General features: G+C 42.7%; 2 protein-coding genes across 5 annotated transcripts; one reads left to right on the forward strand and one right to left on the reverse strand.

The window, feature by feature from the left end:
- Nucleotides 1-7,841: 7,841 nt before the first annotated feature.
- Nucleotides 7,842-13,034, forward strand: GNPDA1 (glucosamine-6-phosphate deaminase 1). Its single transcript, XM_013946007.2, has 6 exons — nt 7,842-8,033; nt 8,125-8,226; nt 9,291-9,473; nt 10,122-10,306; nt 10,978-11,152; nt 11,425-13,034. Exons 1-6 carry the CDS (start codon nt 7,910-7,912, stop codon nt 11,520-11,522), a joined length of 867 nt encoding a protein of 288 aa, XP_013801461.1. The 5' UTR covers nt 7,842-7,909; the 3' UTR covers nt 11,523-13,034.
- A 1,199-nt stretch (nt 13,035-14,233) lies between these two features.
- RNF14 (ring finger protein 14) lies at nt 14,234-23,140 on the reverse strand. Of its 4 annotated transcripts, none has more exons than XM_067304892.1 (9): nt 23,062-23,140; nt 22,145-22,264; nt 21,463-21,625; nt 20,774-20,925; nt 19,861-20,388; nt 19,138-19,366; nt 18,328-18,500; nt 17,566-17,696; nt 14,234-15,853 (listed from the first exon to the last, which is right to left on the reverse strand). In XM_067304892.1, the coding sequence occupies exons 3-9, from the start codon at nt 21,614-21,616 to the stop codon at nt 15,796-15,798; spliced, it is 1,425 nt and encodes a 474-aa protein (XP_067160993.1). In that variant the 5' UTR covers nt 21,617-21,625; nt 22,145-22,264; nt 23,062-23,140; the 3' UTR covers nt 14,234-15,795. The 4 variants fall into 4 exon arrangements, with proteins under 4 accessions (XP_067160993.1, XP_067160994.1, XP_067160995.1 ...); XM_067304893.1 differs by having other exon boundaries at nt 21,463-21,644; XM_067304894.1 differs by lacking the exon at nt 19,138-19,366 and having other exon boundaries at nt 18,328-18,498.
- Between the last annotated feature and the right edge of the window lie 1,620 nt (nt 23,141-24,760).

The raw sequence follows: 24,760 nt of genomic DNA on the forward strand, positions 1-24,760 counted from the left end.
TTTATCATATCTCAGTGCACACCACCACATATGTGCATTATCACATCTATCAGTGCATGCCAGCACATATGTACATTATTATTTCAAGCAGCATAGGCAGACAAGAGGTATGCAGCATGCTGCACTGCAGCTGAAGCAAACATGAAATGTTGGCCAACTCCTCAGAAAATGTCATGAGACCGTTAATATCCACATAAAGCAGATGGCGTCTCAGATTCAAAATCTCATCCAAAAGAAACATTCATAGGAAACCACATGGAATTATAAATTTGTTTATTCTGAGATTTTTGCATTGATTTTTACATTGATTCAGAGATTTTCCAGCAAGCATAACCCTAGTTTTGCACTGGTGCAGTTAATCTAGTCCAAATTTGTAAAAAAAATACCAACATCACTCCCCAAGGTTGATTAGACTTAAATATATCCTCTTTAGGAAGAGGAAGGCTGAATCAGCTCCACTGGGATTCCAAGCTGCAAATTCAGAGAGGTGGAAGAGTCTAAATCTGAGGATATAATTATCAACTGCATGTTCAGTCATAAGCAAATGTGTTAATACTCATTACTGAGTTGTTTTTTTCTGTATTCTGTCTTTGCAAGACTAGATGTTTCACCTATGTCTCAGCTAGGGCAAAGAACGTCATGGTTCTCATGTTAAAGGAAAGGCAAGAAGTGTAAATGATTTTAGCCAAAAATAACCACAAAAAGTGACTCCTCAGATTATGCTGGAGACAGGAGAATACAGGCTTCCTGCGCACAAACACCTTTGAAGAAACCACATGAGCTGAAAGCACTATCATCCTGTCTGGTTTCACCTTTCCATGAGATTCACAATTTGCACTAAGAACCTCTCTTGCATTAAGAAGCTGTCCTGACGACACGTATGGATTTACTCACCTCTGAGGCGGGATTATATCCCTAAATATAGCTATAGCCACAATGATAATTAGTTGCACACTGATTGACTTGGACGTCTTAAAGACTAAAATCAGAAGCGACCTGTACATGTCCTCAAAAAAGATGCTGGAACGTATCCTGAAGAAATGGTGGAATAGTTTCTGTGTCCCAGCCATTTGGGGGCCAGCGGGAGGCATATCACCACCTAACTAGGCCATCTAGTCTGAGCAAGACTAATACATAAGGAGCAATGGTTGTTTCTTCCAGCTGCTTTCTGTTTGTTTATTTTCCTGTCTTAGGTAGGGAAGCTGCTGTAGAAAGATGACGCTGTGGTTTAAGTGCATGACTGGTTCTGCTTTCATTTCCCCCGTGGTCTGAGGCAAATCACTTCATGCTTCTGTGTTTTTTAACCTTTCCTCCAATGCAAAATCTCTCCCAAGAGACATTCTAAAGCTCAAAGTCATGGTCTTTTAGTGACTTCTGGATAGGGTATGCTGTGAAAGCAGTATTACAGAATTGCAGTATGGGGAATCTTCTGAAGTCCAAGTAGTACATAAGTGTTCTTCTGTGTATGACTGAATAATGAAAGGAACACTTTTAATTACTTTTAATAAGTATTGTACTCTAGAAACTAAATAATAAACCTCAAAAGAGGGACACTAAAACTAGGCACATTTAAATAAGCAGGACATTTAAACTAGTCTAAGTATTTATCAGAGGAACATATGAAAATGGACAAACTGATATTAACTGAAGATGTGTGAGAACAAGGAGATCTTTTTTCTAATATTTTAGTGATAAATGACCCAATTAAGAAAAAAGCAATGACAAAACGTTCACATGAGCTAACAGGTCAAATTATACCTCTACAACACTCTGTTTTAATAGCTTAATCATATGCACATAGTCTGCAACTGGCAGTTTAAGAAAAAAGTAAAAGCAACAGTGAAGTGCTGTTCACTGTCAAAGACTAGATCATCAACCCATTCACAGTGCTGGGGTCAACTATTAACTATTGTCCTGTTGCTTCCCTTGCTCCCAATGTGCTTGTAGTGTAGACTGTTTGTCCATAAATTTACACTTTTATTGAAGAAATCATCAACTGTAAATAATAAAAGTGAATAGTACTCCTGTGCCCCCCAGAGGTATACATACTTAATATGCAATAAATGATAGGGTTTGATCATACATATATGTCATATCTTGTTTTCACACTGTGGAATGAAATGCAGCACATAACATCCTCAATACATTGGTATGGTTTTTTTTCCACACCTTCTTCTGAGTTTTAAAAAAGCTGAACCCAAAGTTGTCATTACAATAGTATCAGGCATTAAAAGTATATAACAAATTACTAAAATAATCACTGCCTCTTTTCTCTCTGGCTACTCATCTGTAAAATAAACTATGTAAAATGACTGGATGCTGAAAAAATAATATGGCAAAAGGTTACTGGAGACCAAAGAACTAAAGAAAATAGAGCAATTATACAGAAGGACATACACCTTTATATTTATGATTTGTTCCAAGTGAGATGGAGTGTTCTGAGTGTCTGGAGCTATCACTTCCACACAGGGTGCTATATATTGAGAAAAGATGTAAATAATCATTCCTCTGGAAAAAAAATATTAAAGGATAGAGGTTAAAAAAAAAAATCAAACCCAATGTTCTACAGCATGCCTAGTACTGACTTGTCAGGGTTGCAAAGGTGGCTGCATTATTGATGCCTCTATGAACAACCCTAGTATTTAAAGGTCTATTTCTTTGTTCCTATTCCATAGGAGCCCACAGTTGCATATAATTGTATAATTAGGTTGAAGAGATTTTTTGAGGATTAATAAATGCTGTTTAACAAACGTTCCTCACAGAAAACAACATGAAAGATTTCTTCAACTGTGAAAAAGTAAAGCAAAGACAAGAAGCAGGAGATAGGCCTCTCATATGTGGTTAACTTTGACATAGCCTCTGGCTGTCAATTATTTCTAGCAATTTACTGATATGAAATTAGTCTTAAGACATTCTTTGAGACACCATTAGATACTTTGATGCTGTTCTGTTTCTTAATTTTTTTTACTCAATACAATTTCTCGATGCCTCTCTACGTGCTTGCCTTCATGCCATCCGGTCAAATACGCTACATTTGGGCCCTTGGCCTGAAGTCCCAGTACAGGCCTTTGGAAAGGAAGCTGCACCACACCTCATTAAATCTTGGCAAACACCAGCTTCCCCAGCATGGCAGATGCTGGATCTCATGGATCTCTTCGTACACAGCTTTGAATACACATGTAGTTGCAATTTTCAGTGACTCTATATTGTAACAATAAAAGCTGCCCAGTCAAATCTAGAAAATCTGGTCAGCTTTAATGAGGAATACTTACACAGTCAAGTATCAGCAAGCGCTCTCGCGTATGATCTTACAACCTGGACTGGGCTACTCATAATTTGTGCCTTGTTAACTGGTGCACGGAATTATGCCCCGATAAACCGTAAATATTGTAAGGAAGGGGAATGAAAATAGCAGCAGCATTAAGATGGAAGACTTTCCAAATGTGACTTCTGTTCTCCTGAAATTCAGCAGCAGAACTAAGGTTCTGACTATTGCGTGGTGAAGCTGAGTTTGTGCTAACACACCAGACTGTGACCTGGGGCAAGGCAGGTAGCTGAGCTCCAAAATGGCTTATCCCAGCATAGCTCAATCTCTCAGGGCATGTTTGTTTTGGAGCCCAGCTCACTGACTCCACCAGTACCTTTATCACCCTATTACTTCTTCAGCCTATTGGAGAGATCATGATTAACCAACAGTTTTTATTACTCCCTTGCTATATAGATTAACTCTCCTGCTGTATAGACTAACCATGTCTGTCACGGTGAAGAGTGAAGCCCTGCCAACTTTCCCACAAGATCCTTGTCTACAGAAATTGGAAATCACTGGTCTGTGTGCTCTCCAGAACAGCATAGTAGCTGCTAGTGCACACCAGCAACCAAACTCACAACTGGGATTTGGATTCTGCTGGGAGAAGCTAAGCAGTGAGTGGGGCTTGCAGAAAAGAGCAGTTCCCCTCCATATCTATCCAACATGGAATCTTGTTTCTCCTTTTCTTATAAATAGGGGTGAGAAGGTAAGTGGGACATGCTGGTGACAGATGGTGCATATTAAAAAGGCACTTTAATTATGGGAATTGGAGAGAGTTCTTTATGCAGATAAGTTTCTCACGGCTGCTTTTTTTAGAAAAAAAAAGATCCCAGTGCTCCCAAGCAGCTCCTGATAGAGAAAGCCCTGGGCTCCAAGTGCTGTTGACTCTAGTCACTTCAATATAGAGCAAAAGAAAATAATGTGCTTATTAGAATCCCATGGTTAAACTTCAGCTTCTCCTGGAGAGTAGAAATGTTTGTTTCCTTCCATCTGCTGCCTTTGCAGGGAAGGAAAATCAGCCTGTTCCGGTACCAGGAAGTTCTTCAACATTTAAACAGCTAGCTATAAATATGAAAACAGTAGCATGCATAAATAATCATACCTAAAAATATCCTGCATGTTATTCACACATATAACCCAGCCCTGCAGTAATTCCTAAGTAACACAGGGCTGCATAAAGTATACAGATACATCAGATGTGGGCAGAACAAGACAGCTGTGACAGCAGATGCAGGTGTCTGGCTCTCTTGCACTGTTGTAGGGTTTTTACTCTCATTAAAACATGTTTTGGTTTTTACTGGGAGCTGCCTGCTGCCTACTGCCTCTACATCTTTGCACACTGTATCCATCAAAGCAGTTTGCACAGGAGATTAAAGCAAGAGCCAGACCCTTTGCAATCAATAAGGACCCGCAGCATTTGAATTTAAACCAGGCACCCTGTGCAAAACCCAGTCCTGACTTTAGGGCTGTGTTGTAAGCCTGATCCTCAAATGAAACAGCCCTCCACTTAACACCTCTGAGGGAACCAAAGAAGCACAGTAAAGGGCAGCAAGGCAGGTAACACTGGATCCAGCCATGCTGATAGCAAACAAACCTGAGAGCAATCAAATCACAGCAGAGATAGTGACACAGTTGTCCTACAGCTCACTGCTGTGAGAAGTCCATGGTGTCTCCTGCAATCAATTCTTATGCTGTCTGCGCCTTCAGTATTTGCTTTTCAGAAATCTCAGCGACCTTGCCATGTTACCATAGCAACCATATAAGATGTGAGATCTGATGTGTGTTATCTGCAGTCTAGAGGTGCTGGTGCACTGTAACTATGGAGCTATTTAGCAGTTTTGTCTTTGCACACCAGAAGCCGCATGTGTGTCCCAGTTACTAATGCTTACTTAATTACAATTCCCACAACAACATGCACATGAAGAGATTCATTTATTAGAATCCCTTCTTGTGGGAAATATACAGGGAATGGCATTACAGAGTGAAGCTGACCCAGGATATGAACTGCTTGGACCTTAGGCCAGGTCCCTACAGCTCACAGGAGGCACAAGCCCTCCTATTTAGCTCAGCTCCCCTGTTCTGTGCCCACGAATCTACAGAAATTGTGATTCCTGTCCATATCCTTGGGACCAATGGCTGTATCATGCTGATATTACCCCAATGGGAAAAGTGGATAAGCTATTTTACACAGGGCCACAGGGTGGGTAGCAGCATGCAAGAAAACCGAGGCTGTCCTGCACTGTGGGTGCATGGAGAATGCTTCTACTTTTAGCTCTTCATCCATCACTACAATCACTGAAGTACTTTCCTGCCTGCTGGCTCACCAGTGCTGATGGAAACTCATGGCAACTTTTAATTTGTTTAGTCTCTGCGATCTAAACCTCTTCCCATGTTCGATCACGGCCATCTGGCTAAGGCCTGTAACACCCATCATTCCCCATCCAAATACAGACAAAGCCAGGACTTCTCAGGCAGTATCAGTCCAGCAAGGCCATTCAAATTATTAAAATAAGAAGGAACTGCATAGGCAGGATCCTAGGAAAGCAATCTGTAAATTTTTTTTTCCCTCATGAAAGTGAAAAGCTGTCTTAGAAGTAGGAGGCGTGCAATGCAACAGAATATTTAGAACTATAAATGTCTCTAGCAGGGTCTAAACAAACCTCTTAATTCTCATCAAGACTTACAAGGAGAGCTTAGCATGTTTCCATCACAGCTTGAAAGGAGCTGGAGCAACAAAAAAAGTTCTTTTGGTGATACCACTCCTGTCAGGAGCAGCACAAGCATCCATAGGTCATTGTTTTTACTATGATTGTAAGTGCGGTTTAAGCTAAAAACAATCAACTTTATTTATTTAGTATAACACAGGAGAGCTTAAGCCCCTTGGGAAATAGCCAGCCCTTGGATGAGCAAAGGCCCCTGACACATGGAAGCCCTTGGGAAGGCAGGCGGGGAGGAAGATGATTTGCACAGAATTTTGGGGCTAGTTTCCAAACAGTTTATAACTAACTTTACAGGGATTCTGTCCCGTCAGTCAGAGCTCCAGAATAAAACTACAAAATGCCTCAAGAGCAAATGCATGTGAAAGAAAGCCATTTGTTCCTTCCCCTGAGACAGTGCTCTTGGCTTCACTTTACAAATCTTGGTTGCTGAGATACATCCACACCAGCTGAATAGCTGAGTCAAGCAGATCATTACAATGCACTGTAACATCCCAGCAGAAGAAAAAAAAGGAATAAGGAAACTTTAAGATATGTTACCTTTTAAATATATTTGTGAGGAAATGTTGGTTCCAAAAAGCCTGGCCCTTTTAGTGGGTTTTAAATGTTTTTTTTTAATCACTATTTTCTTTAAAAAAAAAAAGTGTTCATAATTTTGACTCATTTGAAAAAAACTTTATCGGCCTGAGCACTTAATTATTGTTAGTATTTAAACTAAAATAACTACTTTAAGTTCTAATCCTACAAAATGTCAATGGAAGTATTCATATGAATAAAAAGAATTCATTAACATTTGCAGAGTCAGGATCTCTTACCATTATTGTTGAGCCAAACAGCCAATCCATCTTCTTCCCCAGGAGCTGTCTCGCAAGGAAGAAAAAGTACTTTAGATCATTTTTACAAATACTTCTATAATAAACAGCACCCAATTTATTACTATAAAATCTCTTTTCTTCCTGACTTTCATATGTAAGGTCCAGCACTTAATAAAGATTTATGGGGGGGGGGGGGGGAGGAACAAAAACTCCGTGTTTTACATTGCTAATCAGCTACAGAAGTAAGGTAAACAGCCTAAAGGATTTTGCTCTCTCAACGGCAGCATGAGTTGTGTCAACGCTTTTGCTAGAGGCTCACCTCCTTCTTCGGAGCCGAGCAACCTAACGCTTGTGCTCCGAAGGAAGCTCGCTAACGGCGTGGGGCTAACGGTGGAGACGGGATCCTCCCGGCATTGCCATTACGTGGTAATATCACACTAATAGCGGCGCTGCCTGCTCCAGGCGTGCCGTGGCTCCTCATGGCCACGCCGGCAGCTTCTCCGGGCAGCAGGCACCGCGTCGCTGCCTGCGCCCCGGGGAGGGACGGGCAGTTTTGGCCCCACGGGGGACAGACCCAGCCACGTCCTCCCCTGCGACACAGCCACATGCGGTGCAGAGTTTGAGGCGAAGACTGACAAGATTAGTGTCGACATTTTGAAGAGAAATGGGCCCCTGTGAGGAACAGAAGTCTGCGGGCCTGTCCGCGCTGGGCGAGGCAGCTCCCCAGGGCTGAGGCGCCTCAGGGCTCCTGTCAGGGGACCTCTGCGGGGATCGGCAGCGGGGCAGCCGCGGTGCCGGGCTGGGGACGAGGCCTGCGGCCCGGCCCGCTCTCCCCACCGGGGGCCAGAGCTTCGCCCCCGGGCATCGCCGCGCACCACAGAGCGGCCAACATGTCAACCCCCCGCAGCGCGGCCGGTGGGGTAAAATGGCGGCGGGGCGGGGCTTCGGGGGCGGGGCTGCGGCGCCGCGCGCGCTGGAGGGCGCGGGCAGGGCTGGACCGGAGCGCACCGGACCGGACTGGACTGAGCCCGATCGGGCCGGGCGGCGGCGGCAACATCAACATCAACATCATGAAGCTCATCATCCTGGAGACGTACGCGCAGGCGAGCGAGTGGGCCGCCAAGTACATCCGCAACCGCATCGTGCACTTCAACCCCGGCCCCGGGAGGTACTTCACGCTGGGGCTGCCCACAGGTGGGTCGCGGGGGAGCCGCGGGGCCTGGCGGCGCTGGGGCCGGGGCCGCGGGGCCTCCCCCGCCAGCCTGGCCCCCCCTTTTCTCCGCAGGGAGCACCCCGCTGGGGTGCTACAAGAAGCTGATCGAGTACTACCGGAACGGGGACCTTTCCTTTAAATACGTGAAAACTTTCAACATGGACGAGTATGTAGGTGAGCCGTTTCGCTGCGTGGAAAGCTATGGGAGAAGACGCGGCCGGGATCCCCCCCTCCCCCCCCCCGGGGTATTTTTCATGGGACAAAATGGATTCAGACGCACGAAAAAAAAATTAAGATCGGGTAAAGATTGCGTTAGGGATGGGAGTCAGCAAGGATCATTTGAAAACCTGTATAAGAAATACTGAAGGTCACCTGGTATTGCCTTGTCACATCAGAGACTTTTGCATTTTATCTCAACTTCAGTGTTGATCAGCTCAGGGGTACCGTTTTACAACTGTGAGCTGAGATAATGCATAATATTAACTACCACCTTTGTTCTGGGATTGTAAAGGTCACTTTAGCTTCAGGTCTCTTAAAATGACTGATGGTCACCAACAGCAAGTAATACCTGTGAGCTTTACGGTTTGGTGCAGCAATTTTTCCTGATCTGGGGTGTAAGATCACTGCATTTCTGTTCGGTGGTGTGGATGGAGCAGTGCAGCCCCTCTCTAGTCAGGCTGGGAAAGGCAGCCCCAAGTCCTCCAGTTCCCAAGGTGAAAAACATAAAAGCTAACTCTGCTAGTGCTAATTGCATGCTGGCCTTTAGAGGTGGGTGGACCAAGATGTTTTTCTGTGAACAATCCTGATCAAGCTGTGTTAGGGATTAGGCAGTCCAGGTAACGTGGGTTTATAGAATACAGAAAGATTTCTAAAGGTGGGAAAATATGCAATAAATTAGTTTCCAGGCTTCTGCACAGTTTTTAAACTGCTTTAACTAATGCTTACTCAGAGGAAGGCTGAAAAGGCAGTAAGAGAGTAGGCATAGCACATGCCTGCTCTTCTGGAATATCCTTTGTGTGTTGATAAAGCACATGCTTTATGGGAACTATTTTGATTGGTTTAACTTTGTTACTTAGAAAAATAACAACTCATGAAAGTTAAGAGTGTTACATATGACAGACAGAGAAATCAGTACTTTGTAGCCAAAACTATTGTAAGGGTGTGCAAGGCATATGGTTTTACATTATGGGTGATATGCTTTCACTTGTTCTTAGTCCTGTGTGTGCTCTCTTTACCAGGTCTCCCAAGGGATCACCCAGAAAGTTATCATTCCTTCATGTGGAATAACTTCTTCAAACATATTGACATCTTGGCAGAAAACACTCATATTTTAGATGGAAACGCAGCTGACTTGCAGGCTGAATGTGATGCATTTGAGGATAAAATCAAAGCAGCTGGCGGAATTGAACTCTTTGTTGGAGGTGAAAACCTGAAGGACTAGCAGGTTCTAAACACTTGCAGGAAGCATTGCCTTTCGTCTACCAGCTATCTGGTTTAATTTTCTGGAGAGTTCCTTTTAAATGCAGTTCAGTGGATTTGCAGTGAAAGCCACCCCTACACCATCTGCCTGTGATGCTCATGAGTGCTGGCAGCCTTGTCCTCCAATATACCACTCCCCCAATTTAAGTATTTCAATCCAGTAAGTGAATTATTTGGAAAATGATAAGCAGGAGAAACAGACAGGGCCAGAACTGTACCAAATGCAAAATGTATTACAATAGCCAGTGTTAACAGGGAACTGCTAGAAGTTGTAGTAGTCTTGAGCCCACAGGAGCTCAACACAATCTTTTCCTATCAGCCTGCGTTTAGATTCTGCCATCTATTTTGTTTTATTATTGTCCCAGGAAAATGAAGGAAGAATCTCTGTTGATTTCAGAGGGGCTTTTGCTAACACTTCTAGCAGGAGTGGCAAATTTGAGCTTGGGCAAAAAAAATTGCAAGTGTGTTTCTCAGTTCTGTGTCTATTCCTGGAAACCTTGAATGTTCTTTTAATGAGAGTGGCATTGGTTCTGCTTCCTACAATAACTGTTTAAGCTAATGATCTGGTTCTTACACTGTCTCTGTCACAGGTATTGGCCCAGATGGTCACATCGCCTTCAATGAGCCTGGATCAAGTTTAGTATCAAGAACAAGAGTGAAGACCTTGGCTATGGACACAATATTGGCTAATGCCAGATTCTTTGATGGCGACCTCTCCAAAGTCCCCACAATGGCTTTGACAGTTGGAGTAGGCACTGTCATGGATGCAAGAGAGGTTAGGAGAAAAGCAGTGACTTAATACAAGAGCTCCTGAGTAGGGTTTCATGGAGTATCTAAAGATTATCCAGACTTGGAGCAGTAATGCACCCTGCTGGCGTAGGCCAGCATACGTTTTTTCCTGCCACAGACAACTAAATGATCCTCCTGTTTCCCTGTGTCCTGCACCACTGCAGAAAGGCTCCTTATCTGTTTTCCATTTTTGCTGTATTAACTTATATTTGTGTAATCCTGCAGTACTGTTGTAACTCGGGGAGCTGGGAAGGTTTTGGAGGATGTCCTCAGTGAAGAAGCTCACCTGATTAAATGATGGCAAAAATCACTGGTTAACTTGATACTGTCCCAGCAGATTGTGAAAACTGTGGGATAGTGTTCAGTTGAGTCTGTACCTTGATTCGTACTTGACAAGTCACTGTCTATAGGTGCCTAACAGAAGAGCTCAAAGTATCTGGATCATTAGAATGGCCCACCAGGCTGTGATTCAGTTAACAAAAATAAAATGCAGTCACAGTGAACAGGAACTGTGTTACAGGGAAATGCTTCTGAGGACAGACATTTTCCCCCATTAGGGACTGGGGCAGCTGTCTTAGTTCAGCAGTGTTTGGAGGTGCTCTCTCCAAATGTATCTGCTAGACTCTAACTGCCACTCTTCTGTGTCTCTGAGTCCAGGTGATGATTCTTATCACAGGAGCGCATAAGGCGTTTGCTTTGTACAAAGCCATTGAGGAAGGTGTCAACCACATGTGGACAGTATCTGCTTTCCAGCAACACCCCAACACTGTGTTTGTGTGTGATGAAGATGCCACTCTGGAACTCAAAGTTAAGACGGTGAAATACTTCAAAGGTGAGTGTTTGACCAGGTCAGGCAGATGCTGTATTTAGTTTTGAAGTGGCACATGCCACTCTGTGTTAAAAATGTTTGTTTAATCCACTTTGAAAAGAGTAAGTTCCTTAATGAGATGTACAGTGACGATAAAAGGAAGTGTAATGCTTATAACTTTGTGCATGGGAGCAAAGGAGTAAGGATTCTAGTCACGTGTAATTTCATTAGCATCCCATGAATGAGGATTTTGCTTTATGATGTCTACTTAGTCTTCTTTTTACTTGCTACATTAGGTTTAATGATGGTTCACAATAAGCTTGTGGAACCCTTGTACAGCATGAAGGAGACAGGAGCAGAAGGAAGCCAGTCTAAGAAACCATACAGCGATTAATCTCTTGCTGTTCAGAGTAATGCTAAGCCATCTCTTCTGTTGAAAACCAGCTGTGAAGAAAGGGAATTGCTGCGTAAACTCATCTTATATCTGTTCTTAAATTAGGAAAATGATGATGTGCTTGCTTCTCTCCATTAAAAACAGAGATGCCAAACACCTGTCTTAATTAACCAAATGAGGATGGGATCCAACATACTGTGTTGCACAAACCTTCAATGCTAACTTATTCTCTAAAGGTGAAGTCAGTGGAGAATGAGTTGTTTAATCTGTAAAGCAACTGTAATTGTGGAGAGAATGCTCCAGAACTTAAATGTGGAGATGATGTTGCAGAAATCAAACAGTTAATCATGTAGGAATGTATTCCTTGCCCTTTGAAAGGTATGTTGTGTCATTCCCCCCTCCACAAAACACTCCTTCATACTCATTTAACATGAGAACTGGGCTTGTTCAGCCTGGAGAAGCTTTGTGGTGACCTAATAGCAGCCTGCTTCATAGCTATGAGGAGGCCAACAAGAAGATAGAGCCAGGCTCTTCACAGCACTGCATGGTGCGAAAAGGAGAGACACCATGGCATGAGTTGAATCAAGACAAGGAAAACCTTTTTCCCCATGAGCACAATCAAGCAGTGAGACAGGCTGTCCATCCTTGGTGATTTTCAAGATGTGACTGGATAAAACCTGATCTGACCTCATTGCTGAACCCTACTCAAGCAGGGTGTTGCACTGGAGATCTGAGGTCTCTTCTAACATGAATATTATTAGTAAAAAAGAGCTCTGGCCTACCCTTTACCTGGCTCTTACACAGACATCCCAGAAGCTGGTTTGTGCTCTCTTCCAGCTGGTAGTTCAGGTCTGTGATGCAGGAGCCCCCAGCAGGTGCACAGACTTTGCAACTGCAATTCCATCCTCTCCTATCTGCTCATCTTAGCAAAAGGGAGGCTTCAGACAGCAGTTTGTCATTGTGCTCCTGTGTTAATAATGCAATACCTGTTCATGCATCTATGCAATTTCAGTTATTTGTGGACACAACCCAAACAAAACCTCATCTGTTCAGTTTCAGCATATAAATTTTTATGATCTGGTGTTTAAAAAGTTCTGTGGGAGGGCAAATTGTTCATACGAAGCATAAATGATTTCCACTTCTGCTGTTCGGCATGCTGTCATTTGTGTTGCTGCAGAGCCTGAAGCAGCAGAGTTCTCTCTCCCCTTCCCTTGCTTCACATTGCTACAATTGCTAAATAAGCCTCAAAGGAGAGATTCTCCTGCCTCTGAGCTCAGCCTGTGTTTACGTAAGCCCAATACAGGTGGGCAGAAGTCTGTACTGGCAAGACACCATCAATTCTAAAACCTGCTTCCTAGTTCTGCTGCAGCAAGGGCTCCCATCAAACATTATGAAGGCAAGTGAGGGAGGAGACAAATGGGGAGGGGGGATGTAATTTGTTTATGCTGAAATTCTGTGAACTGTAGATTTGTAATGTAGCTTTCTACAATAAATGCCATAATTTTTTTCTAAGTAGTCCCATTGACTATCTGCCCCTCAGTCTGAACATACTAGTGAAACTTGGAACAGTTTATGTGGCTGAATGGGATTCCAACACCATCTTTCAACAGCAAGTACAGCCTCAAACAATATGAGACCTACTTTGCACAAGGCATTTCTACTGTCTAGAACTACAGCAGTTTGGTAAAAATAGGTACTGCTGCTCCCTACTCCAAGAGCTCGCTTCCACATTTTCCTCCCCTCCAATGTTCGCTTCACAGGCAGCTGCTTCAGCTCATGGTCAGCTTGGAAACATGCCACAGCCTGTTAGTGGCAGTGAAGACAATCTCAGCCAGCCTTCCATCCACAGCTCTGTCTTACCCCAGCTCCCGCCTTCTCCAAACCCACAGAAACCAGGCCTTAGGTTTATATCCCTTCCTGCCAGCAGCTGCTACCTTGCCATTCAGCTCCCAAGTGAAGGCACTGTCCCTCCTGCTGGACTATTCCATCCTTTTGCATGTGCACCACATGAGTAATAGCTGATCAGCAGAAATGCTGATGTGATATGACTTGTGAAAGTGAATGCATGCTATAAGCAAGGGCTAGCAGCTGCAGGTCTGTCGAGGCATCTGCTGCTCACATGGGCACTGGAGAGAGTTGTTGCCAGGTCCAGGAGATGAGTATAGCCCTCTTTAGAGGGTCCGTCCTCCTCTGCCTCACTGCAGAATTTTGGAGCTCCATTCTGGGAGTCCTGAGTGCCCAGAGCTCGTAAGCAGGGTGGTAACTGGGTCACCATTCCTCCTCTCTTCCTAAGTTCTTGATAGCAGTTGTAGGTCACTGGGACATCTCAAAATATTTTACTATAGAACTTGTAGGTCTGGCAGACATCCCCGGCCACAGCTTTTCATCCCATCATACTCTCCAGCCTGTAGGCCCTTCCCTCAAACCCCCCCCCCCCCCCATCCTTGTAGAAGGATCTGCATAGCCTCCCAGGTGCTTAGGAGATCCAGCATCTCTGCCATCCTCCAAGCAGGAGGACAGGGTTTAAGCACAGACTTCTTGTGACAAACATTCCCTGTCTGCTCACGTTTACAGTTTGGCAGGAAAAAATCCTGCACATGAGCACTAAAAGCGATCACCAAGCAGAAGCGGAACAGAGCTCTATGCCACACAATGACCTGCTGTGCTTTTGATATCATGTCATAATGAAGACAAACAGGGACACAACCATGTTTACTGTCTTAAAGTGAGTTTAGTGCATGTGAAAGGTGCAGGAAATACAAGTTAAACCACACACAATATAAACTTCCCCTCCACACTGTCCTCTAGCCTATAACAAGACAAAGGACCACCTCTATGTACCAGAGGGAATCTGCTGCCCAGATCCTCTCTTGCTGATCTTTTATCTTTCTTTTTATCATTGCCAGTTCCAATAGTATAGACTTTTGTTCTCTGGGAAAGCAACTAAATCAACACTCATTTTGGCCAGATATCTGAGTATAAATTTATTTACTGTCAAATCAAAACTGGGCGAGAGGTGTTCACCTTGAGTTTCTGAAGAGTTTTCAAGCTCCTGAGCTATCCAGACTCTGCTTTTTCTTGTTCTGAACACAGCACATGTAGTTTTAATTTTAAAACAAGTTTTTAGACCATTCTGCAAGTGGAAAATTTTCTTTAAAAAAAAAAAAAAGTGGTTCCCTCCAATAATTATTTTCATGCTCGCAGAACTACTTACTGAGCTCCTAGGGGAAAGGATTTGGTTTTTTTGACACATTCTGAAGGGCAAGAACAGTGAAAATAATGGATCTAGTCCAGAAGCAGATCTACTAATCAAATTCCTTAGATGAAGACTTGGTAGAAAGTAAGTTACTTCACCATCCAAGAAGCAAGAAAAGGTGATTTTCAGTATTTTGAAGAAATCAAGTTAATCTTGACTGTGTATGCATAAAAATGTGTTTCAGGATTTGAGATTCACTCTTTTCACTGGCCACAGACTCTATTCATTGCTGTAGCACTCATCACTGTCAAAATAAAGAGAGGCAATGTAAGTTAGTATGACAGCTACATTGAGATCAGTCACCAAACTGAGTCAGGTGTCAGGAAACAGCTGTTGGTCATATTCTGCAACAGCACCCAGTAAATGACCCAGGCATTAGAGCCAGCAAAAAGGGGGTTAGGGATAACCAACTTTACCATCACTGTTGAAAGTATCAGTGCCAGAGCAATGAGCTGTTTTTCAAAGGAACAGGTGAGGAAGTGCTATAGAAGCAACAGGCTCAAATGCTGAATACAGAAGAAGCTTCCGTGTTGTTTCTGTAAGCTTTCCTTGTCCAAGCAGCATCACTAAAAAGCTCCAGAAAGAACATTACAGCTATAATACAACTGCCCAAAAAAAGCACATGGGTAGAAGTCAAGATCCTTGAAAGGCCAGTCTCCCTGGAGGAAACCCCAAAATATTTCTATGATTTGGTGGGTTAACTTTGTTTTTTTTTTTTTTTTAAAAAAAAGGGGCACATCTTGGTACACATTTTTTTCAGTAATTTTTAGACTTCTGGCTGGTTGTATTTCTCTTTAGCACTAGACATACTTATTAGGGCCTTAAGTCACCACTGGATGGGCAAAATGGTCTCCTTTGGTTCTGACAACATCCTCTGAAGAGTTGTGAGGGTATCCTGCAGCGCAAAGTAGTATCATTCTTTTATCATATTAATGGAACTGAAAAGCAAAAAACTTGACACAAAAATGGACAGCATCTGTGTCTGTTTTTTCAGCTTTTGTTGCTAGAGCAGAGTTACTAGTCTTCCTCTTCAACATCCCAGAACTCACCATCGATGTGCATAGCTTGAAACAATCTGCAAAACAGACGAGAATTTACATCAGGATCTGGGAAAAATGAATCTTAATAAGACAGAAATACAGAAGTGTCAGGTTCCAGAATTTGTGTACATGTCATTAAATACTCATGCTACAACCCTCAAAGTCAATTAAAATATTTTGTGCTTCTACAGTATTTTACATCAGAAGGCCTAACAACACCTTATGAACATAATGTCTGAAGAGAACCTTATAAATATTAATAGTGCAAGCTGTATTAAAAACCACCTAGTGTTCTGCCATTCCTAGTTGGTATTTACGCAGTATATAATCAGCAACCAAGCCTGCCTGCTCCAAACAGCTTACGATCAGATCAGACAGTATGGAGCTGGGTAACCCACTACAAAATATAAGTAGAGGGAACAAAAGTAAAGGAAGTAAACGTTAAACAGATGGGCTTAGTTAAAAGAGAAAGGTTCAGCAAAACTGAAAGAAAAAAGAACAGCAGGAGACACTGGAAGAAAAGGAGAAAGGAAAACGGGGTAGGAAATGGAAGCAAAAAAAATACTGTTGAGAGAAAAAGAGAATCTTGAAAAGGGCCGAGAACAAGAAAAAAAATCCCATCAGCCCTATTTAAAGCTCCATGAATGCAGAAACTTTCCCCATTTAATAGACAGGGAAACCAAGGCAGAGAAAGGTGGGTGGGTGGGGGGTGTCTGTGGGTGCTGACAATTTGTATTTAACTCAAGGAAAAGAAAGAAAAACTGGAAGTTCTGACTGCTCTGCCTTCCCACCAGAGGAGCCTCCTTTGGTCCTAGATACGATAGGTACAACGTGTCCTTGCTAAAATTTCAAACAATCAATTAGGACTAAATCAGGCCGAGTTTAATTCCTAGCTGAACTGTAAAATGCATGTGGGCACATCATCTTGTGGGGCATCCTGTCCACCTGAAAGCAGCATGAGACAGTCTTTTTTACACTACAGCACATTTCATGATGTTTACTTTTGCATATAATTTTCCACAAAAATTGCTCCACAATTCTTCATTCTGTCTATAAATTAGCAAGCCTAAACAGATCCACCTCTTTTTTAAAAGAGCAGAATAAGCAATGGAGTATTGCCCAAAGCACTGGTATTTTAGATTTTGTATCCAGGCACCTGTATATTATGGTGATGGACACAGGACACAATGGAATACATTTGCAAAAAAATTCCCTGATCATATTAGACCTCTTCAGAAGAAGAGGGCTCAGTGAAGCAAGGTTTGAGGCTACCGTTATTAGAGCTCTCTGCTCTGCCTGTCCTTTCCTTTGTCCAGCTAGCAGCAACATCCTTTCTCTACGCATACCCATAATGCTGCTGATGCAAGCCTTCAGGGTTATGGCTTTCTAGAAACAGCCTTCTTACCCCGATCCTTGTATTGCATTATCATTTATCTGAGCACCTTCAAGAAAACATTTCACTACAGACTCTGCCTCCCAGACAGAGGCAGCAAATAAAGCATCAGGAACAGGCCCTGAAGACTTCTCCAGAAAATTAAAACAGAAGTCCTTAGAGAGCAAAAACATATCCCAAATCACTCCTGATTTTTTTTTGCCAGCTCCTTAAAAGTGTAAATATTTTTGAGAGAAGAAACTGTATCTTAAACTGTATAGCTATGTATTTCAAGCTATGAATAATATGGGAGAAACTACAAAAAAAATACACCTAAGTGGTATTGCACTGAAGAAAATATGTGTAAATACATACCGATTAAAGCATGGGGAAGATGGATCATTGAAGTGCCTATACGGGTTGACCCGTGACAGAGAACCCATACAAAGCCAGCAGAAATACTGCATGCAGCCAGTACACGTCATTTTGTTACAACCGTCTAGTTTCTGGCAGGGAAGGAAACAAGAAACAGCAATAAAAATAAGCCTTGTCACATAAATCTTCAGACCTGTCTGTGTATGACACCAGTCCTCAAGACATATCAACTACTGAATAAATTCTACCAGTGATATTTTTCCATTGTTAGTGAACTCTGAGCCAGAATCACAGAATTGTAATTTGGTTGTATTACTAAAAATTTTGGACATTAATATTTTTCTGAAGCTAGTTTTATTTACTAGGGGTACCAGACATTGACATTTCAAAAACTGAAAGTAGTCACATATGAATATTGTATTTAACTTAATTAAAAATGCAGCAGACTGAAACACATGGAAAACAAAGGAATTCCTATGGATCCAGTGTCAACCTGGATCTTTTTTGTACTGGAGTTTGAACAATATCAGCTGCTATATTTACTCAAGTCCCTGAGCTCCAGAAACATTATCTCCTTCTCTATAGAAAGCAGACAAAAATGCAAAGTTCTCTTGTCAATTGCTAGAAATTTACCTTCCCCGGCTAACTTGGAGTCTACAAATAAATCTCTGTTCTGGCCTAAATACAGAACTGACTTAACAATTTCTGTTAGTTTCTGTTAAGAATCACTATGATTCTCCAGTTTTTCCCCACCCTGCTCACCTCTATATGAGTACCACAGCAAGGACAAGACTTTGAGTTCTTTTCTAGCCATTCTTTACTTTCCATTTCCTCAAGGGCTTTCTGAATCACTCTTTTGCCATAACGCTGTTCCAAAAATCTTTTAGTTGCTTCATCTGCTTCTAGATATTCGTTACGTAAATCGATTAATTTCTCTAGGGAGTAAAACAAAGAAACAGCTTCTGTGCTATACTGTATAAAGAAATCCAGCTAATAGCAGCATAAAGTGCTCTCAAAGGAAACTAACATCATTAATTAAAAAGAAAAAAAATACATAAAATTAACCCTAAAATTAATATTAATCCCCCATCAAGTTTTACACACTTTCATTATAACAGCATGAGAATAGTCAATGAAATCAGAACAGGACTACAATGTAAAGTTAACTGAAAAAAAAAGAAATATTATTTCCAAACACACATTTAATGAAACTCTGTCACATGATGTTGAGACCAAAGATTTAGCAAAGCATCCACTTGATCCAGTATAGCCCTGACAGTAGCCAAAAGTGGATTCACAGGAAAGGGTATAAAAGGGCATGTATTATATTATTCTTCCCCTGCTATGGCCTCTCAGAATTTAGCAATCAGCAATTTAGGGACCTCCTGAACGACCGAGTGGCATCCAAGCCATTCTTGTTAATTGCCAGCAACAGACCTATCCCCAGTGAACGTGTCTAATCCTTTACAAAGCTCTCGTGGCAAAGAGTTCTCTGTTTAATTTCTGGCTTTCAGTCTTTTTCACACAGCGCTTAATTGCTTCTTGATCCGTCTCTGAAATACGATGACTCACCTGCAGTGACTTTACACGGAGAGACTCCATGGTAAGTCATTTTACAGACAGTACAAAAAGCATAGTTGCAACAGGAACATATGCCCATGGTACCACCTGGTTCTTGCATGACTGGCGTCTGACAGCCTGGACGAGGGCAATACACTACATCTGCCATCAAGTCCAGGCTGGACTGCAGAAGCAGGCGGTCGTAACGTGCAAACAACTGCTCTCCAACCAACTCTTTAACCTAAACAAAGAGCAAAGCAAGATTACAAGCATCTGAAATTCTGAGTCTCCTAGCTACAGCAAAAAACAGTAAGTCAATGAAAAAATACCTACAGCTGGGATGAATCCACTTTACATTCTCCAACAGATCATGAAATTACTCCTAGAAATGCTATCTTAATAATTACATAATCATTTCAGAATACTGTAAAGAGAAGGCTTATTAGCAATGCAAATCACTGGCACAGGCACTGTAGAGTTCAAATGTAAAACAAGCAGTGTCAAGTGCAATGGGACATTAATTCAGCTCTCTGATCAATGCCAATACTAATGCAGCAGGCAAAATTGGTGCCATGTGATCCCATTTCAACTCAGATGCCTCTGCGAGTCTCAGAATACAAGCAAAATTTCCCCTGGTATATTCACAATGCTCACCATTAATAGCCACACATCGTGTCCTGAAATTATTGTTAAGTTAGCAGAACTCTATCACCGCTGCTTGCACGCTTCTATTACCTGGCCAGGAGTAGCAACAGAAGAACACTTTGGTTCTGGACAGTTGAGACAGTGGACCTGCCCATCCCTGATCTGTATTTCAAAGTAGTCCTTCAAGCAGGCTTTGCAGTATACGTGGCTGCATTCAGTGAAGTACATACAGTCACTGCCCAGCTTCTCACAGAAGCAGATATTGCACAAGTACATCTTGCTGTTAAAGCATTTCCTCCTCTGAGCCTGATCAAAGTCCAATATTTCCCTAATCAGACTTGACAAAGATTCCACGTCCTGTACAGCTCTTTCATCAACGATATCTCCTTCAGCTGCCGCAGAGCCTGCTGCACCACCACAATCCTTCTCAGCATCTAGAGGAACCAAAGGTGTCCTACTCTGCCCATTTCCTTGATGGCACATTTTTAGCTCATATGGGGAGGAAATATTCAGGTAACTCAGTGTTTCCTCCTTCAGAAACTGCATCCAGGCAAATAAGACCACACAGCCTCGATTCTCTTCCCAGACGTTGTCTAAATGTTTGCAAAGAGCACTGAGCTAGAAAAGAAAAAAACAATTCCAGATTTCAGCAAGTTCTGACTTAACGCATTACAGTTTTCCCCTCCCATAGTCTACCTTAATGCAAATTTAGATTTCAAGTTTTATGTGTGTGCACATACACACACACATACATGTTTATATGTATAAAAATACATATAAAAGTAATAATATAAGAATAATTCTCATAAACGCAAGCTTTCATTCCTCAGAACGGCAAGAAAATAAAAACAGAGAGGAAACAAAAAAAGAGCCAATTAAAATAGAGAAGTAATTTCATTTGTTTTAATTTTCCTTTCATCTACTACATTTACAACTACCAGGGTACTATTAATTATAAACATTTTCATAATCACAAAAGCAATGTTACAAATATTTTGCAAACCTGGGCTTGGGAGAGCCATTTGCCACTGAGGGTAAACACAGGTGGGGAGGTTGATGGGTAATCTGGTGGGAGTTCAAAATTCAGCACAAGTGGAGGCAAAAAGCAAACTGTGTATTCAAACCCGTTGTTCTGGACGCTTTCTGTGGAATTGCCTGAATCAAAGACAATTGTGACAATTTGAGAAATAACAAGAAATGAAAATCAATGAACTGTAACTGTTTACAACACTATCCAAGACATCTCCTTTCATTTGATAAATTTCTGGTTTTAAGATGTTTTATTCTGCCCTAAATAACTGCTCAGTGCAGTAGAATTTTCTGGGGTTGTATGCATATGGTTAAATCAGTGAATACCAATACTGTGATACATCAGATCATCCACAAACCAGTAACCCAGAGACACAAAGCCTCAAAGGAGAAAAAAATAAATAAAGTGAACTTAATTATTCCAAAGAAATGCTATTATTCAGCTCTAATTTTAAAGTTTACTATAGAGGTTACATGCCTGAGGATGAAACAGCCCATTCAGATTTAAAAACCAGCAATATCACAAGTACAAGACAAGGTCAGCCATGATTTTGTCTTAATTGAGGATGCTATAGGTTGCTAAAGCAGCAACCCCTGAACAGATACCAGAAAATTAGCTTACGAAAAGCTAATTTCAGGATAACACAAAATATCTCAACTCACCACTCACAAAAATTTTGAAGTTTTGGGGCAACTCCAAACAAATTCTTGTTTCTCCTCCTTGGGCAGACTCTGCTCTCTTGAATTCATCTTCATCATAAATGCTAGCCAAAGCTAGCAGCTCATCCTCCTGAGCTTCTTTATCTTCTGAAGACATCTAAATTTTCTGTGGAGTTAACACCACTCTACAAGATCAGCTGGGTTAAAACATCTTATTCAAATTACCCATTTGGAATATATATTTTATACTATTAAAATAAGACTTAGAAACCAAAGCAACTGATATCAAACAATACAAAATATAATTAATCTTTTTTTTTTTTTTTACAGGTTGAATAAAAATGTTAACAGCTTTGTAAATATAAAACACCTCAGCAGAACACTGAAAATCAAAAAATAACCTTTTCTGTAACAGTGGCTGTAAGAAAATATATGAAATATACCAACAGCAAAGATGACACAGTAACATTTCATTAGTGTTTGAAAAGGAAAACAGGATGAAAGACAAGAGAAAGGAATTAGTGTCTCTCAGCCAATGTTCTAAAAAGATACATTTATGATTAAAATTATTCCAAGTATAAATAAGAAGTTTTGAACTCCAGGCATGCATCTTGCAGATGCATTCCTATACCATTGAAGTTTCAGGTTTAAGAAAAAATATACACATATATCTTTAATTGATTACCTTTTTATCTACTACTGCCCAGTGACAAAGCTGGTTCCTGATCGAGCACAGGCACGTTAGTAGAGGCAGAGCAGAGACCCTGATCATTCCTCTGGGGGAACTGGAGGTCATCAACTTTTTCTAGTAGAAGGCAAGAAAAACGTAGACTTTGTTGCCCAAGCGCACGTGGTTACGGCCCCCGTGTTTATGAGCAGTCTGCAGCCAAGCAAGCAAACAAACAGGAATCCGGAGGGATTCAAATCCTCCCAGTAGTTCCACTATGGACGCTAATAAACCCCCAGTTTGGGCGGCTGTGCTCAGCGATGCAGATCAACTTTTTTATACCTTTGATAGCAGTCATTCATTTATACAAAGAAGCGCTGATTACTGCAATTCTGATTTTTATGATTCGGGAGCCTAAAGGCCCCGCTGAAGTTAAGCAAATCCCATGCTGCTGCCCGTCCCCCCCCCCAACTCAGACAAATTATTCACTGCTCAACAGCAAAGAAGAGGGAGCGCATCCAAGCAAGAAGAGGAAAAAAAAGCAAAAAAAAAGGTATGGGGAACTAGGAGGGAATTAAAAAAAAGTGAAGCTAAACATTCCGGCCAAGCTCCCCCACGCGAGGAAGCCGCATGAGAACCGTGCGCATCCTCCATCACTCCTCCCTTATCGCCCCGGTGGGTTTGGGTGGTAGAACACGCACACAAAAACCGAACAAATCCCTCACGTCGCTAATTGCCGCTCAGCTAACGCACACAACCGGGAGCCCTCGGAAAGCCCCGCGGGTCCCGGCGCGGTCACCCCGGCCCCGGCCCCGCAGCGCCTGGCCCGCCGCCGCCGCCGAGGCTCCCGCCGCTCCGGAGGCCCCGCGCAGGGCCGGGAGGGCCGCGCCGGCCGCTGCGGCAGGGCCCCGCGCTGCCCCCCGCGCCGCGGTTACCTCCGCCGCGCCCCGCGGGAGGCCGAGGCCGGGCCGGCGGCGAAGGAGGCCGGGCGGAGAGACGAGCCCCAGCGCCGCCGCCGTCACCGCCCTCCCGCAGCGCCGCGCCGCCGCCGCCGCCACCGCCCCCTGGCGGCCGGGAGGGGCCGCAGCGCCCGAGGGGGGCGGGGCTGGCTCGGCCCTAACGGTCATAACGGCCCTAACGGCCGCCGCGCGGCCCGGTGCCTGGGCGCGGGGAGGGGGCGAGCGCTGCGCCGCGGCGGGTTAAGGCTTTGGGCGCCCGCTCCTTCCCTCCAGTTAACCTTCAGCCGCCGCCGGGCTCTCTTTTACGAGCGCTGCTTCCTTTTTTTGGCATAGCATCAGCGCTCCTCAAGCACCTCTCACCAGGCGGGAAGCACAGGCCACTTCTCCGCCTGGCTTTCACAGCTGTGCGGGGGTTTTTTGTTTGGTTGGTTGTTTTTTTTTTTTAAGATACAGTTTTCTGCCTCAAGAGCAGCTCAAAACAGAAGAAATGCTACCTGCGGAAGGCATTAAAGACCCCGACATCAAAAATAGTCATAGCCAGTCTTCAACTCTGAGTAAGTTACCTCATAGGACTAAATCTTAGTATTGTTTAAAAGCCACGTCAAACTGGGAAAGGGAAGGAGGCAGCATGGTCCTTACAGAAGGGGAAGATCTGAAACGCTTACTTAACTGGCAACTCTAACCGAAACAGTCTCACTGCAGCAAAACTACTTCCGTGCTCAAAGAGGATGCGCTTGCTTAGGTCAGGATGAAGAATGCCCCGAATGTAAGTGTCCAAAAGTATAAAAGTTGAATGCTGCAAAGCTGTCTGAAGGTTTGCAAACTAGGAGCACAAACTGCAACTATGTGACCATCCCCCCTTTAAAAAGCCCTTACGAGACAGGTAAGCAAACAAGTCCAGGAGCCCTTTCTCCCCAGGATCTATGAGCTCTAAAAAATAGATTTGAATAAACTTCTGCAGAGCACAGCTTCACTCTTGGCAGCAAGAAAAGTCTTCCTGCTGGGGGAAAACAAGCAGTTAGTTCTAGCAGAGCTGTACATCTTTGTACTTTCAATAGTGGAACCAAGCTTTTACACCTACACAAGTTTCTCTTCATTATAATCAACAGTTTAAAAAGGTAATCCAGTAGAATCCAGTGCATTTATTTCTTTCAATATCTGAATGGGTGTTTCAACTTTGGATTTGAACACATACAAATTAATGTTTGCAAGTTTAATGACAATCAATACTAGAAGCAAATCACTGTATAAAGCTCATAGAAAAATGCCAAATGTGTCAGGGTTTTTTTTGTTGGAGAAGTATTAAGCATTCCAAATGAAGGCCTCATGGAAGCAAGCATAACCCCCCTTAAAAAAAAGTTAGGAACTAGTCAGAATCATCCATTAGTGTAGGCAGCTGGGATACAAGTCTTCATTCTTTCTACAAACAGCTAATTTAACTAGAGACAAGAAGTTTACATGGTCTGATTAGCTGGGGAGCTTGCCAGGAATACACACTTTCTTATCTAAGAGCACATTCATAGTCTGATTTGTAAAAGTACACAGTTGCTATTCTACACATCAGATAATAGAATTTGATTTTGGGCTCACCATCCATGACATGAGGACACCAGCTAATGAATAAATGTATTGGTAATACTACCTATTACTTTGCATACCTCGTGTAGCAATTAAT

Source organism: Apteryx mantelli, chromosome 14, assembly GCF_036417845.1.
Source record: "Apteryx mantelli isolate bAptMan1 chromosome 14, bAptMan1.hap1, whole genome shotgun sequence".
NCBI classification, from domain to species: Eukaryota; Metazoa; Chordata; class Aves; order Apterygiformes; family Apterygidae; genus Apteryx; species Apteryx mantelli.

Excerpts from the sequence above, each read along its gene's own strand:
- GNPDA1 (XM_013946007.2), top strand. The coding sequence starts at position 7,910 with ATGAAGCTCATCATCCTGGAGACGTACGCGCAGGCGAGCGAGTGGGCC. Across the intron at positions 8,034-8,124 it reads CACGCTGGGGCTGCCCACAG|GGAGCACCCCGCTGGGGTGC; the intron begins GTGGGTCGCGGG and ends TTTTCTCCGCAG. Across the intron at positions 11,153-11,424 it reads GACGGTGAAATACTTCAAAG|GTTTAATGATGGTTCACAAT; the intron begins GTGAGTGTTTGA and ends TTGCTACATTAG.
- RNF14 (XM_067304892.1), bottom strand. The coding sequence starts at position 21,616 with ATGTCTTCAGAAGATAAAGAAGCTCAGGAGGATGAGCTGCTAGCTTTG. Across the intron at positions 20,926-21,462 it reads CTTCAAAATTTTTGTGAGTG|GCAATTCCACAGAAAGCGTC; the intron begins GTGAGTTGAGAT and ends TCTTTGATTCAG. Across the intron at positions 15,854-17,565 it reads TCTTCCCCATGCTTTAATCG|ATTGTTTCAAGCTATGCACA; the intron begins GTATGTATTTAC and ends TCTGTTTTGCAG.